At 37.8% G+C, this 16,418-nt stretch overlaps 1 protein-coding gene across 4 annotated transcripts in view; it reads right to left on the bottom strand.

Moving 5' to 3' along the window:
* Ints13 (integrator complex subunit 13) overlaps positions 1 to 16,418 on the bottom strand; it is a 54,857-nt gene that overhangs the window by 26,448 nt on the left and 11,991 nt on the right. For all 4 annotated transcript variants that reach the window (XM_070038019.1, XM_070038015.1, XM_070038004.1 and 1 more), the window contains 2 exons: positions 15,714 to 15,842; positions 13,911 to 13,995 (listed from right to left, as the gene is read on the bottom strand). In XM_070038019.1, the coding sequence (XP_069894120.1) occupies positions 13,911 to 13,995; positions 15,714 to 15,842 (214 nt within the window). The remainder of the gene's footprint in view (positions 1 to 13,910; positions 13,996 to 15,713; positions 15,843 to 16,418) is intronic.

Below are 16,418 nucleotides of genomic sequence, written 5' to 3'. Positions count from 1 at the left end.
GGAATGGCAGGGAAAAACTAGAAGAGAGCAAGGGAAAGGGTGACATTGTCCAAAAAGAAATGTACTCATTACCTGACTTATATAACTGTAAACCCTTTGTTTATCACCTTCATAATAACAATAAAAAAGAAGAAAAACAATAAACAATAAAATGAAAAACAAAAACAAAAAGCCAATGGATTTTTTTCAATCATAGGAAAATTTCAACCGAGAAACACAAGAAATAAAAACCAAGGCAATATAATACCTCCAAAGCTACACAATTTGCCAATAACTGAATCAACAGATAATCAATGTATGAAATGTAAAATGCCAAATAATTCAAAACAAAAAGATGAAGTTGATTTACGACCTATTTAAATAATAGCATCATAAATGAGAAATTAAGCAAGGATATTAAGATTCTGAAAAGAAAATAAATAGGGCTAGGAAGGTGGCTCAGTGGCAGAGCGCTTGCCTTGCATGCAGGAGGCCCTGGGTTCGATTCCTCAGCACCACATAAGCAAAAAGAAAAAAGCCGGAAGTGGTGCTGTGGCTCAAGTGGTAGAGCGCTAGCCTTGAGCTGAAGAGCTGAGGGACAGCGCCCAGGCCCAGAGTTCAGGCCCCACGATCAGACAAAAAAAAAAGAAAAGAAAAGAAAAGAAATAATATAATGTTAGAAATGGAAGTCAATAAACCTAAGAAAAACAGGACAAAGCATTACCATTAGACTAAATCATGCAGAAGAATGTTAGGAAAAGAACTACAAGGTCAAGGATATTCTATACTGAGATAGCAAAAAAATATAAATAAATAATCTAGATACAACTTTTAAAAACCTTAGGACAATTTGCAGGGAAATGGATGGAGCTAGAAGGAATCATGTTGAGCGAGGTAAGCCAAGAACGAAGAGACAAACAGTACATGGTCTCCCTGATAAGTGGATGATGAATCCAAAATGTTAGGTGATATGACAAAACTAACAGGACTTAAGAAACAAAGAACTCCCACTCATCTGGTTGAACCACTACTAAATATCCCCATGCTGCTGATCACATATATGGTATATAACATATGAGCACCATTATATATTACAGACTGTGATAGACAATTTGCTCCAGGAAAGTTAGAATGAACTTGTGACTTTAAATGAGCATCATTATTCCAAAATACTGTGAATTTCTGGAAATTAAATAATCACTTAATCACAATCAAAAAAAAAAAAAAAAAGAACCTTGGGGAAGGGAGGGAGGGAGGGGATGGTAGGGGGAAAACAATGGAGGGGGTAACAATGTTCAAGAGGAAGTGGAAGTGTACTCATTGCCTCACTCATGTAACTGTAACCCTCTGTATAGTATCTTTACAATAAAAAAAATTAAAAAAAAACAAAAACCTTAGGACACACTAAGCTAAAAATACATAGAAGAGAAGAAATATTTGAGATACATACTAAAGTCCTAAGAGAGCTACACTGTATTCAGTGCAATTATAGTAGAAAAATTTCTGAAATCATGGGAAATATGGACATCTGAATAGAAGAGGTATACCAACAACACCAAACACACAGGACCAGAAAAACAAAAACAAACTCTATATGTCAGATCACACTTAAAACATGGAGTCTCAATTCCAAAGAAAGGGATAAATGCCAGTGTACTTACAAAAGCAAAGAAGATCAGAATTATATCAGCAGAAACTTTGTAACTTAGGTTAACATGGAATAATTATTTTTTATTATATTTAAGTAGTTGTCAAAAGAGGTTTCAATTCAATCTATCAGTTTTTAAGTACAGTGCATCTTGATCAATGTGACCTCTTCCATCATTCTCTCCCATCTCTCCCTACAAATCCCCTCAATTTTTCCTGGAATGACAATTTAAAGCCTTGAGAGCAAATAGCTGGCCAAATCAAGACTATATTATCAAGTTATCCTTTAAAGAATAGGAATTAAGGCCTTCTCAAAAGGGAACCCTACTGCATTGTTGGTGGGAGTGTAAATTTGTTCAACCACTCTGGAAAGCAGTATGTAGATCCCTCCATACATACACACAGAGCTCCCCTATGACCCTGCAATGCCAGTTCTGAGCATTTACCCAAATGATCACAAACAAGGCCACACTAAAGCTACCAGCACAACTATGTTTATTGCAGCATTATTCACCACAGCTAAAATATAGAACCAACCCAGATGCCCCTCAGCAAATGAATGGATCAAGAAAATATAGCACACACACACACTCACAATGGAATTCTATGCTTCCATCAGAAAGAATGACACTGCCCCGTTTGTTAGGAAATACAAAGACTTGAAAAAAATTATATTAAGTGAAGTAAGCCAGACTAAAGAAATATAGGTCCCATGGTTTCCCTCATTTGCAATAACTAGTATACATATAGGATAATTTTATCAGATGAGCAGAAAAAGCTCAAAAGCTATGTACGTATCTTCATATAAGATGATACTAAACAAAAAGAACCCCAAGATATGGACAGAAGAGGCCTTTCCTTGTTGTTATTGTTTTAAATGTACCATGTGATTTTTTTTTGTTTCCTTTGTATGTTCTTTCTCATACGGTATATCCCCTGCTGTCACTGTACTTGATTTTGGCAACCTGCATCTTTCATATACATTTGTCTAATTTGGGTAGGGGAAGGGAAATAACAAAACGCTGAAACAAGGATACAGGATGACCCATTGAACAATGATACCCACCAGAAAGTAATTAAGATATGACAATTTTAAATGTATATTCACCAAACCTGGGTATACCTAACTTCAAAAAACCAACACCACTGGAAAAGGAACATATAGGTCCAGATACAATAACAGTAGGTGACTTACCATCCCACAATCAATAGACAGATCATCTAGGTGAAAAAACAGCAAACTTCCAGCAAAGACCAAATAGATAACAGGTATATGCAGACTATTCCATCCACCTAAAGCAAAATGGGCATTCTTCATGGAACTTCCACCAGAGTAGCTCAGAATTGAAACCATAAAGTTTTAGTAAATACAAGAAAACAAACAATTTTTTGTACATTTAATGTAATATCTGAGCTCCTAGTCACCAACAGAAAGTTCCTCCTTTTGTCTGGCCTCAGTCCCTCCTACTGTTAGAAATTTACTTTCTTCCCTGAGCCCCCCTTTCCCTTGGAAGATAAAGATAACAATGAGAACAAAAATGTGAAATCAGAAAATAGAACAAAATGATTGATAAAAGGCAAAACCTCTTGGTAAAAAAAAAAACTCCAGGCTGAGGCTGGCCAGCTAACTGACTACTGGTCAGCCTTAGCCCATTTACATCCTTGCTAAAAAGAAAAAGAACATCTCTCCCTCACTAAAGTTTACCAAGCTGGCAGCTTTGTAGTTTACCACAAACTTTGCTGAAGCCACTGACAACGTACCTATACTCCACCCAAGGTTGTATTTTGACTTCTGTAATCAAAGGACTTTTGTAATTAAGTATAAATAGTATCAATAGCATTGATAGGATTGGTCATGCTGACCAAGTTAAGATTATGTTTTGCCTAGGCTCTTGTGACTCAAAGCTATGTTTTGCTTCTGTAACCTTACTTGCTTGCTTTGGTAAATATCACATAAGTGAAACCCGTCTTTTAAAACCCCTCATGAAAAGCAAATGGGGCTGTTCTCTAGCTCTGACAGCTGGGGATAGATGCTACATGGCTAATTAAAAAGCTTCCAGCCAGTTTGACTGAATACTGGTGACTCCTTTTGCTGATCATGGGTTCAAGTCCCACCAGCTCCAGGGAGCTGGGATATTTTATTTAATAGACACAAATGGATCACATGGAATAAAATCAGACATTAATAGCAAGAAAAAGTGCAAAAACTACACATACACATAGAGCCTGAGCAGTATATTTTTAAAATAATCAGTGAGTTATTGAAAAAAATCAAAGAGGACTCCCTGAATTAAGTAAAAATTAAAACCCAAAATACTGCCAGGCACTGACAGCTCATGCCTATAATCCCAGCTACTCAAGAGGCTGAAATCTGCATATCACAGTTTGAAGCAAGCCCTGGCAGGAAAATCTGTGAGACTTTTAAACCATCCTGAGAAACCCAGAAGTGGCGCTGTGGCTCAAGTCGGAGAGCACTACCCTTGAGCAAAAGCAGCTTAGGGACAGTGCCTAGGCCCTGAGTTCAAGCCCCAGGACTGTGGGGAAAAGTCCAAAATACCAGACAAACAGGGTGCTAGTGGCTTTTGCCTATAATCCAAGGTACAATGGAAGCTGAAATTTGAGGATCACAGTTTGAAACCAGGTTAGGCAGGAAAGTATGTGAGACTCTTGTCTCCAAATAACCAGCAAAAAAAAGCCAAAAGCAGAGCTGTTGGCTCAAGTGCTAGCCTTCAGCAAAAAACCCACAGGAACAGTAAGTAGGCTCTGAGTTCAAGCCCCAGGACTGACTGACATACACACACACAAAACTCCCAAATACCAAAAACTATGGGTTGCAAGGAGGACAGTTTTAAGAAGTTTATAGCTATCAGTGCTTTCACTGAAAACAAAGATCTCAAATAAAAAGGCTAATGATACATTTTAAGAACTGAGAAAAAAAAAAAACAAGCAAACCTCAAAATTAAGAAAAGAAAAATAAAACAATGAAATGGGGACTAAAAGAGTAACGCAAATAATCATGAAGCAAAGAGCAGGTTCTTGGTAAAGAATAACAAGACTGATGGCTTTTAGCCAAACTAGCAAAAGCAAAAGGATATGACTCCAATTAATAAAATTAAGCCATGAGAATGGGGATATCACAACAAATATCCATGAAATCCAGAGGACCATCAGAGAATATTTTGAGCAAATGCAGTTATTATATTCAATGTATAATATGTAAAAACTGAACGATGTAACTTGAGGGCAGGATGGGAAGGGGAAAAATGGGGCCAAATGATGAAAGAAGTGACACTGATCAAGGTGCACTGTACTTACAACCTGACTTACCAAATTGTTACCTCATTTAAAACTACTTAAAAAGGGCTGGGAAGGTGGCTCAGTGGTAGAGTGCTTGCCTTACATGCCTGAGGTCCTGGGTTCAATTCCTCAGCACCACATAAGCAAAAAGAAAAAAGCCGGAAGTGGCACTGTGGCTCAAGTGGTAGAGGGCTAGCCTTGAGCTGAAGAGCTGAGGGACAGCGCCAGGCCCAGAGTTCAGGACCCCCCCCCCCAAAAAAAAAACTACTTAAAAAATATTTTGGAAAATTATAAATAATTTATAAGTTAGAAATTCTAGAAATTAGATCAATTTCTAGACACATATGATCCACCACAACTGAACCCACAAAGATATATAAAGTGACTAGATTTATAATGAAATGAGATGGGAACAGGGATAGCCTCCCAATAAAGAAAAGCCCAGATCTGGATGAAGTCACTGCCGATTTCCACCAAGTCTTTAAATATCAACTAACACTACTCAGATTACTGTATAAAATAGAAAGGAAAGGAGCATTACCAAACTCATTCTATCAATCCATATGACCCCGATACCAAAACCAGATAAGGACACACACACTCGCTCGCGCGCGCACGCACACACACGCACACACACGCACACACACGCACACACACACACACACACACACACAAAATAAATTCAAAACTCTCAATAAATTTTTGAGACCAAATTTAAAATATAAATAACATTAAGGGCATAAATACAATCTGAGACAAAAATAATGATAATCTCAACAGGTCAAAGTCTTTGACAAAATCCAACATCTCATCATGGCAAAAGCCCTGAACAAGAAATACAGAAACAAAAAAAGGCTTGATATAATAAACCCATAACCAACATTAAAAAACTGAAGACATTTTCAGAAAAATGGACACAAACTAAAAGCAAGTATTTCCTCTATATTCAGTAACAGGAAAAGGACATTCATTCTCTTATTTTAAAAACAGTGCTAGTGACACAGCTCCAGTTGTCAAATATTTGCCTTAAAAAAAAGAAACTGAGAATTGAGGAAGACATTAGAAGATGGAAAGACCTCTCTAACGTTTTTCACAGAAACAAAAAAGGCAATCCAAAAATTCAAAAGGAAGCACAAAAGACCCTAAACAAAGCAATCCTAAACATAAAGAGTAATTCTGTAGGCATCATAATGCCTGACCTCAAATTATGCTAGAGCCATACTTATAAATATTAACAAAAACCACATGATATTAGTAACAAAACAGACACATAACGCCATGATATTGAGTAGATGATACAGAAATAAGCCTATACAGCTACAACCACTGGATTCTTTACAAAGGTGCCAAAAACATACTTTAGAAAAGACAGCCTCGTCTTTCCATTTCCTAACAAATGGGGGAATGTCATTCTTTCTGATGGAGACACTGGAAAAAATTATATTAAGTAAGCCAGGCCCATGGTTTCCCTTACTTGCAATAACTAGTATATGTCTGAAACAAGCAGAAAAGGTCAGATAAATGGATGTTAGGCGAAATTAACCCCAAGATAAGGGCTCAAATGGTTTTTCTTTCTTCCTATTGTTTCTAACATATCTATAAGGTATTTCTTTGTTGCTTTGTATGTCCCTCCCCCATGGTATAACCCGTTTTCACTATATTTGATGTTGGTATAATTTGTGGAGGGGAAGGGAAAAAACAAATTGTTTAAATAGGGATACAGGTGGACCCAGTGCAACGAGATGTATAAGACATTATGTCAAGAAAAGAACTTTACAACTTTGGCAGGGGGAAGGGGGAGAGGGAGGGATGGGAAGGGGAAACAAAGGAGGAAGCAACAATGCTTGATAAGAAGTGTACTCATTACCTTGCTCATGTAATTGTAACCCCTCTGTAGGTATTTTCACAATAAAAAACAATGCATGTTTTAGAAGGGAAAAAAAAGTCTCAAGGACTTTTCTTATCAGGCTGGTTTTGAACCACGATCCTCAGATCTCAGCCTCCTGAGTAGCTAGAATTACAGGCGTGAGCTACCAGCGCCCAGCTTTCCCTGCATCTTGTAAATACATTTTTCTAATTTGGGGAGGAAAAGGGAAATAACAAAATGCTGAAACAAGGATACAGGTTGGCCCATTGTAAGAATGTGACGTACAAGACACTATGTAGAAAACCAACTTTACAACTTGGGGAGGGGGAGGAATCTGGGAGTTGGGGAGACAAAGGATAGTAGGGGAAAAAGGAGTGGGTAAAAATGTGTGATAGAAAATATACTCATTACCTTACTCATGCAACTGTAACCCCTCTGTATAGTATCTTTACAATAAAAAATATGAAAAAGGAAAAAAAAGACAGCCTCTTCAACAAATGGTGCTGGGAAAATTAGATGACCACATGCAGAAGGCTAAAACTAGAGCCTTATCTCTCACTCTGCACAAAACAATCTAAAATGGATCATAAACCTTAATATAAGATCCGAAAGATTTTCACAATTAAAAAAAAAACCCCAAAAGGCTTGAATTACTAGAGGAAAAATATATAGAAAAACCACTTCAAAATAGAGGCAAGGCAACTATCTTCTGAACACGACCTAATAGCTCAAGAAACAAGATCAAGAACCTGATGAATGAGACTGAATCAAAATGAAAAAGCTTCTGTACATTAAAGAAAATATTAGGTGATGAAACCACCTACAGAATGGAAGAAAAATCATTACAAAGTATTCATCTGACAAGGGATTGACACTGAGAATACATAAAGAGCTGAGAAGTTTAAATTCCCTAAGAATATAAGCCAGTTATTAAACTGGCTAATAAATGTTTTTAAAAAAAGAAGAGGAAAAAACACATTAAGAAATGTTCAGCATCCATAGATATAAAGAAAATATGCATCAACAAACAACAAAATTCCATCTCACACAACAGGGTGGCAGGTAAACAACCCTGCTGACAAGAATGCAGGAAACAGGGGGCTTGGAAGGTGGCTCAGTGGTAGAGCGCTTGCCTTGCATGCATGAGGCCCTGGGTTCGATTCCCCAGCACCGCATAAGCAAAAAGGAAAAAAGCCAGAAGTGGCGCTGTGGCTCAAGTGGTAGAGTGCTAGCCTTGAGCTGAAGAGCTGAGGGACAGTGCCCAGGCCCAGAGTTCAGGCCCACAACCGGACCCAAAAAAAAAAAAAAAAAACCGAAAAGAATGCAGGAAACAAAACAAAACCAGAAACTATACAATGTTCTACTATGGAAATCAGTATAGAGATTCCTCAAGAAAGTAAAAACATTCCTGGACATATATGTGAAGGAATGCAAGTTAGCATTCATTACAAGTATCTGTATATTCATATTCATAACAGCACTATTCACATTTGCCAAGTTATAGAATCAACCTAAGTATCCATTAACTAATGAATGGATTAAAAAACATGACAAGTATGTACACATACTGAAGTATTCAGATAATATGAATACATATACACATATATGTGTGCATATGTATTACATGTTCATGTGTACATAGGTCACACACACAATGAATTATTCATACATAAAGAAGAATGTTATTGGGCTGGGAAGGTGTCTAAGTGGGAGAGCGCTTGCCTTGCATGCTTGAGGCCCTGGGTTCGATTCCTCAGCACCAAATAAGCAGAAAAAAAAAAAAGCCGGAAGTGGCACTGTGGCTCAAGTGGTAGAGTGTTAGCCTTGAGCTGAAGAACTGAGGGATGGCACCCAGGCCCAGAGTTCAGACCCCATGACCAGGCCCCCCCCCCCAAAAAAAAGAATGCTATTTATAGAAAAATGAATCATCATTTAAATGAAATGATTTATATGAAGACTTACAATGATAAATATCATATGTTTAATATTATATCCAAAAGTTACATATATTAAGCAAAATGGAGGACTATGAGGAGGGAATAAGGATGAAGGAGGGAGCACAAGGGCTGGGGATGAGGGCTAAATAAGATCAAAGTAAATTATATGCATGTTTGGAATGTTCTAAAGAAACCCATTATTTCATATAACTTTTTAATAAAAATATGTAATAAATAATTATATAATTTTTTAAAAAGAGGAAACACATCCAGAACCTCTTTTTTTTAAAGTGTGCTAGAAAAATGCCCAAGAGGGCTGGGAAGGTGGCTCAGTGGTAGAGCGCTTGCCTTGCATGCCTGAGGCCCTGGGTTTGATTCCTCAGCACCACATAAGCAAAAAGAAAAAAACCCAGAAGTGGCACTGTGGCTCAAGTGGTAGAGCACTAGCCTTGAGCTGAAGAGCTGAGGGACAGCGCCCAGGCCCAGAGTTCAGGCCCTACGACTGGACCAAAAACAAAAAAAAAAAAACCCAAAAAATGAGAAATGCCAAAGAGCATGGATATTAACTATGACTAAAGGTTATAATTCCCCTCCAACTTTTTCATTAAAATAATCATTAACTTTACCATGCTGACAGTCAATAGCAATTTTTTTTAATTTCAAGTATTTCTTCCTGACTATAACATTAAATAATGAAATAGCATGGCTCAGTACTCAGAGAAGACTTAAATTTTAAATGCACAACTCACTATACTGACTCTTAATCTATTTAGAAACAACATTAGCTAAAGGGTCCAGGAAACAAATACACAAAGAATACAATTGTGACTGCTCTTCATGGAAACCAAAGTAAAGCACAGTTCATAGATATTCCTCCAGTGATAACAGCACATATAGAGCAAAAAACCAACAAAGTCTTGAATATGTGCAAAGTCTTGAATATGTCTAAGAGAAAGATCTGACCCATTTCCTACAAGCTTTCTTGAGGAGTAAAGATAGGTCTGACTTCTAACAGGATGCATAGACATTAACTAAAGAAAGGGAGGCAAAGGTATTCTGGCAAAAGGAACAACAGACTACTAAAGATTCTGTGGCAAAGGGAGCATATAGCCACACAGGTACGCAAAGCGTAGGCACAGAGGAGAAAGCTGTGAGATGAGATAAGGGGCCAGACAACACATGGCCTTATAAGACATCTAACAGTCTTGACTTTCCTAGGAACAGCAGAAAGCATTGGTGGGTTTATTTATTTATTTATTTATTTAGTCAGTCCTGGGGCTTGAACTCAGGGGCTGGGCACTGTCCCTGAGTTTCTTTTGCTCAAGGCTAGCACTCTACCCCTTGAGCCATAGCACCACTTCATGTTTCTGAGGAATTGAACCCATGGCTTCATGCATGCTTGGCAAGCACTCTACCACTAAGCCACATTCCCAGCCCACTGGAGGATTTTAAAAGCTAAAGGACACATAGTCAGGATTAGAGTTCTGAAAGTAGAAGACTGGATACAAAAGGTCTAATTAGGAAGCTACTATGAGATTCTAGGTAAAAATAGGATTCATTGGGGAGACAAAAATGGGCATGTATTTTTGGAGAGATACGTAATGGAAAAAATGTGATGATGAATTAAATATGAAGGTCAGTCAGATATCTTTTTTTTTTTTTTGGGGGGGGGGTCCGATCGTGGGCCTGAACTCTGGGCCTGAGCGCTGTCCCTCAGCTCTTCAGCTCAAGGCTAGAGCTCTACCACTTGAGCCACAGCGCCATTTCTGGCTTTTTTCTTTTTGCTTATGTGGTGCTGAGGAATCAAACCCAGGGCCTCAAGCATGCAAGGCAAGCGCTCTACCACTGAGCCACCTTCCCAGACCCAGTCAGATGTCTTAAAGATGATTTTGAGGCTTCTGCCCTATAGTACTGTATAAGATAAGAGGGTCATTCACTCAAAGAAGGGAGACCAGTTCCAGGAAGAGAGCTCACGTTATTCTGGAAGTGCTGAGTTTTAGATGCCTAAGACATATTAAATACAATTAGACAGTAGAATACACACATCTGGAGCTTTGGGGAAACCAATGGCTGAGATATAGGCCTGCTGCTCACTGAGTTGTCCCTGACTTTAAACAGGTAAATAACCACATGCAGCTGCCTGTGTTCCTGAAGCTGCAGAATGTTACAGTGTTAGCTGTAACATATGCAACTACATCCAAGGGAACCATGACTTTTAGAAAAAAAAAAAAAATATATATATATATATATACTAAAATAAAAATTATATATAAATATATTTTTTTTCTGTTTTGGGGGGCCAGTCCTGGGGGCCGGTCCTTGAACTCAGGGCCTGGGCACTGTCCCTGAGCTCTTTGGCTCAAGGCTAGCTCACTCTACCATTTGACCTACAGTACCACTTCCAACGTTTTCTGAATAGTTCCTTGGAGATGGGAGTCTCACAGACTTTCCGGCCCCGGCTTGCTTGGAATCATGATCCTTAGATTATAACCTCCTTTCTCTCCCTCTCTCCTCTCTCTCTCTCTCCTTCTCTCCTTCCCTTCCCCCCTCCCTCCCTCCCTCCCTCCCTCCTTCCCTCCCTCTCTCCCTCTCTCTCTCTCTTTCTCTGCTGGTCCTGGGAATTGAATTTGGGGCATGGGCACTGTCCCTACACTCTTTTGCTTAAAGCTAGCACTCTTGTACTTTGAGGTGTAGAGAAATAATTTTTATTTCTAAGGATATGTTTTCAAAATTGATTAAACCGCCTCACAGGTCCTCAGCAATTTCCATGAACTACATTTTCAAAATGTTTTCCACATTCTTTTGTTAAACATTAATATATATTTATCACAATAATTTTTGCTTCTGTTAAAACTAGTAGGTGAACTTCAAGATTTCTGAGATAGGGGCTGGGAAGGTGGCTCAGTGGTAGAGCGCTTGCCTTGCATGCCTGAGGCCCTGGGTTCGATTCTGCAGCACCACATAAGCAAAAAAGAAAAAAGCCGGACTCAAAAAATTAAACCACCCAACAACAAATCCTCAAAGAAACAACTGCCCAATAAATAAGTGGGCGAAAGACTTAAAGAGAAGCTTCTCTGAAGAAGAAAGAAGGATGGCCAATAGACACATGAAGAAATGTTCAACATCCCTAGCCATAAAAGAAATGCAAATCAAAACAACATTGAGATATCACCTCACTCCAGTTAGAACAGCAAAAATCAAGAACTCTAACAACAGATGCTGGAGGGGATGTGGACAGAAAGGAACCTTCCTTCATTGTTGGTGGGAATGTAAACTTGTTCAACCACTTTGGAAAGCAGTATGGAGGTTCCTCAAAAGACTTCACATAGATCTCCCCTATGATCCAGCAATCCCACTTTTGGGCATTTACCCAAATGTTTACAAACAAGACCACACTAAAGCTACCAGCACAACTATGTTTATTGCAGCATTATTTACCATAGCTAAGATATGGAACCAACCCAGATGCCCCTCAGTAGATGAATGGATCAAGAAAATGTGGTATATATACACAATGGAATTCTATGCCTCCATCAGAAAGAATGACATTTCCCCATTTGTTAGGAAATGGAAAGGTTTGGAAAAAATTATGTTAAGTGAAGTAAGCCAGGCCCAAAGAAACATAGGTCCCATGGTTTCCCTTATTTGCAATATCTAGTATAGGTATGAGTCAAGCGGAAAAGGTCAGATAATGTGATGTTAGGAAAATGAACCCTTAAATATGTATTTTAATGTTTTCGTTTCTTTCATGCATGTGTTTCTAACGCATTTATAAGATTATTTCTTGGTTGCTTTGTATGTCCCTCCCCCACAGTGTAACCCCCGCTTTCACTATATTTGATGTCAGTATAACATGTGGAGGAGATGGGGACAAACAAGTCGTTTAAGGATTCAGGTGGACCTGTTGCAACAATGAGAAGTACAAAATGTCATGTCAAAACCAACTTTACAATGTCGGTGTGGGGGGGAGGGGGGTATAATTGGGTGGGGGGAGGGGAGAGGCGGGGAAGGGAGGTGAAGGGTAAACAAAGGAGGAGGCTGCAATGCTTGGTAAGAAATGTATGCATTATCCTGCCCATGTAATTGTAGCCCCTCTGTACAGTATGTTCTCAAATAAAATAAAATTAAATTAAAAAAAAAAAAAAAGAAAAAAGAAAAAAGCCGGAAGTGGCGCTGTGCTCAAGTGGTAGAGCGTTAGCCTTGAGCTGAAGAGCTGAGGGACAGCGCTCAGGCCCAGAGTTCAGGCACCATGACCGGACCCTCCCCCCCCCCCAAAAAAAAAGATTTCTGAGATATATCACAAGCATATCTAAGGTCCATCACTATCTCTCTTCAGAACAAACACATACCACATGACCAAAGTCAATCATTTAATTCTCTGACAGCTCCTATTTACATAAAAATCATTGTAAAGAATTCAGCCAAATATTAAGGCTTAAAGGTTTTTGAAAATAACCTTCAAATCTCAAAATTGCCTTGAATATTAGGACTGGATGAAGTATTTATAATTCAAGGCTATTTATAATTCAAGGCTAGCTCACTCTACCACTTGAGCTAGATTAGAAGCTAATTTATAAGCGTCAAATGTGAACTCAAAACACACACAGAGAGGGGCTAGGAAGGTGGCTCAGTGGTAGAGTGCTTGCCATGCATGCATGAGGCCCTGGGTTCGACTTCTTAGCACCACATAAGCAGAAAAAGCCAGAAGTGGTGCTGTGGCTCAAGTGGTAGAGCACTAGCCTTGAGCAAAAGAGCTGAGGGACAGTGCCCAGGCCTAGAGTTCAGGCCCCACAATCAACCGAAAAAAAAAAAAAAAAGACACACACAGGTTTGCCAGCTTACAGTTTAACAAAATGAACACCAAGCAGTTAGAACTGGTGATGTAAAGGGGTTTGAGGTCAAGAGGGTGGGGATTATACAAATAGAGGAGGAAGGGTGGAGAAATGCAATCACAATATTCACTATACATATGTGAAAATGGAACTACAAAAATAGAGACTGGGTAGGGCCAAATAAGATGGGGGAGAATGATAAAAGGGGTGATATTGATCAAGATGCATTATACTCATAAACAGACATCTTGAACTCTAAAACCCCTCTGTACAACTACTTAAAGATAATTTTTTAAAACTAAAGAGAAAATAAAACAAAGAAACTCAAAATAGTTCTTTCCCATGACTCACCACTCTTCAGGAAATCTACATGTGCATCCTTGTGATGAAGCAGTTCCACATCATAATTGGCAGATGTGTTAGCATGTTGTTCTTCCTTCAAGCAAAATTTAAAACATTCACAAAAACTTGGTTTTGATTACAAAATGAAGAAATTAACTATTCATCTTGCTTTTTGGTTTAAACTGAAGTCAAATACACTCAACCACAGCGAGCTAAAATAATGGTAATTATTTCAGTAATTTGTCTACTGAAAGATACAACAGAATAAGCTAACAGATTTCTTATGTAACTATGTAACAGTGAATATAGAAATTTTGGAGTTTCTTTTCTACCCATTAACATATTTTTTCACAAAATAAGAAAATGAAAATAATTTGTATAAACTGAAAGTGAAATCATGGTTAAAAGAGAAAAAGCATCTTTAAATATCTACAGTAAATTAATGAACATGTCATTTAAAATAGCAAATACAAACTAATAAATAAGTCATCTTGTTTTCACATAATAAATAAGAACTTGACCACTATTTACCTAAATGGACAAAGGCCAAAGATACCACACCAGAAGCAAACAAATGTCAGTTACAATAAGCAAGTCATCAGTACACTCATAGTAATTTTCTTATAAAACTCTCTACTAAAGTACATTTATGTTATTTGTCAATTGCTTCTACATTAGGGAGACTCACACTGTGAGTCTTTCTGTTGTTATTGTTGTAGAGCTTGAACTCATGGCCTGAGCACCGTCCCTGAGCTCTTTTTCACAAGGCTAGAGCTCTACCACATTGAGCCACAGCTCCACTCCCATTTTTCTGGGAGTTAATTGGAGATAAGAGTCATGGATTTTCCTGCCTGAGCTGGCTTTGAACATCGATCCTATTTCAGCCTCCTGAATAGCTAGGATTACAGGCGTGCGCCACCAGAGCCTGGCAAGCCTAAGATTTGTAATAAGAAACTAGCCTATAGAATTAGGAGGAAACTAATAATGAAAGAAGTATATTTCCCATAAAACTGAATGTTGATAACTAATGCCAAAACAAACAAACTGAGGCCAAGTGTTGTGGCACATAGCTATAATTACTATCCTCAGAAAGCTGAGATGGGAAGATCATTAGTTTAGGGCCAGATTTGACTGCACAGAAACATCCTGTCCACCTCTCCTAAACTGAAACTGTAGTATAACAAAATCAGTGTGAATGCTTAGGTATAATGACTACTCTATATTTTGAGTATAATCAATAGTTAAATTCAATTCAACTCAGTAACAACTCTAACACCTTACAATGGCCAAGCACTGTGACAATAGACAACTTAATATAATGCAAGTAAACAGGAATCAATAGATTCCTAAGAAAATCTGTTAGTTAAATCATAGTACTTGCATCTCTTGTTTTTCAACTATAAAATAAACCAATTGGAAGCTATGACTTCTTCCCTAGTTATAAACAAAAGTTTCAGAAAGATTCACTAGAATACAGTAAGTACATAAAATCTAATGCCTCAGAAAAAGAATCACAGAAAAAGAATTTAAAATACAGGCTATATTTTAATGAAAATAACAAGAACACAACTGTTCTTTATTTTACATGTTTGTAGCTGAAATAAAAGTATAGCATTTTGTTCTGTGATCCTTTCTTGTGGATTTTCAGTATTTACTGACCTGGTCACAGACACTGAATGTGGGCTAGCAAAACAAAAAATATAAAAGTAAAGAGAAAAAGTAAAGATTAAATTAAAATGAGTATGACAGGTCAAACAAATATTTTAAGAGCAAAGCAAAGCTTTCAAAGTAACAGGAAACAGAACCACCTACCTTCATGGGAATATTTGTGATTGTAGTTGAAGCCAAGTCGAAATGCTGCTGTACTAAAATATTCAATTTAGTAGCAAGATGCCGTCCTGCCCGAACACTGTGAACTTCACTGGTTAAAACAGGGGACAACTACAGAAAAGTATCCAAGAAAGATAACTCATCAGACATGAGAAGAAGGTAATTAACAATCAACAGAATTGGGCTGGGAATGTGGCTTAGTGGTAGAGTGCTTGCCTAGCATTCATTTCAATTCCTCAGTACTACATAAAGAGAAAAAGGCAGAAATGGCATTGTGGCTCAAGTGGTAGAGTGCTAACCTTGAGCAAAAAGAAGCTTAGGGACAGTGCCCATGCCCTGAGTTCAAGCCCCAGAACTGGCAAAAAAACAAACAAAACCCCCAAAACAATCAAGAAAATAATTTTTTGCTTTATAATTATTAATTTATTTATCATGCAAATAGTAAATGTTGGAAATATGTTTTGTCTATTCACCATCCCTAAATGGGCAAAATTAGTTTCTTTGTAACCAAAGTATAGTTTTATTAGAGTATATTCTTTTTCTAGTAAGGTAAAGAGATTTTCATATAATAAAAGTAGTTATTAAAGTAACTAAAGTTCACTAAAGTACTTAGGAAGAACACAAACTCATAGGTTTACTACAACATTTCATTAAAATAAGCATTAGGGAAGCAGAGCAAATCTCCAA

The sequence above is a fragment of the Dipodomys merriami genome, unplaced genomic scaffold (genome assembly GCF_024711535.1).
Source record: "Dipodomys merriami isolate MVZ:Mamm:240054 unplaced genomic scaffold, mDipMer1.0.p SCAF_10, whole genome shotgun sequence".
Classification (NCBI taxonomy): Eukaryota; Metazoa; Chordata; class Mammalia; order Rodentia; family Heteromyidae; genus Dipodomys; species Dipodomys merriami.
This window is presented reverse-complemented; position numbering and strand designations above follow the sequence as displayed.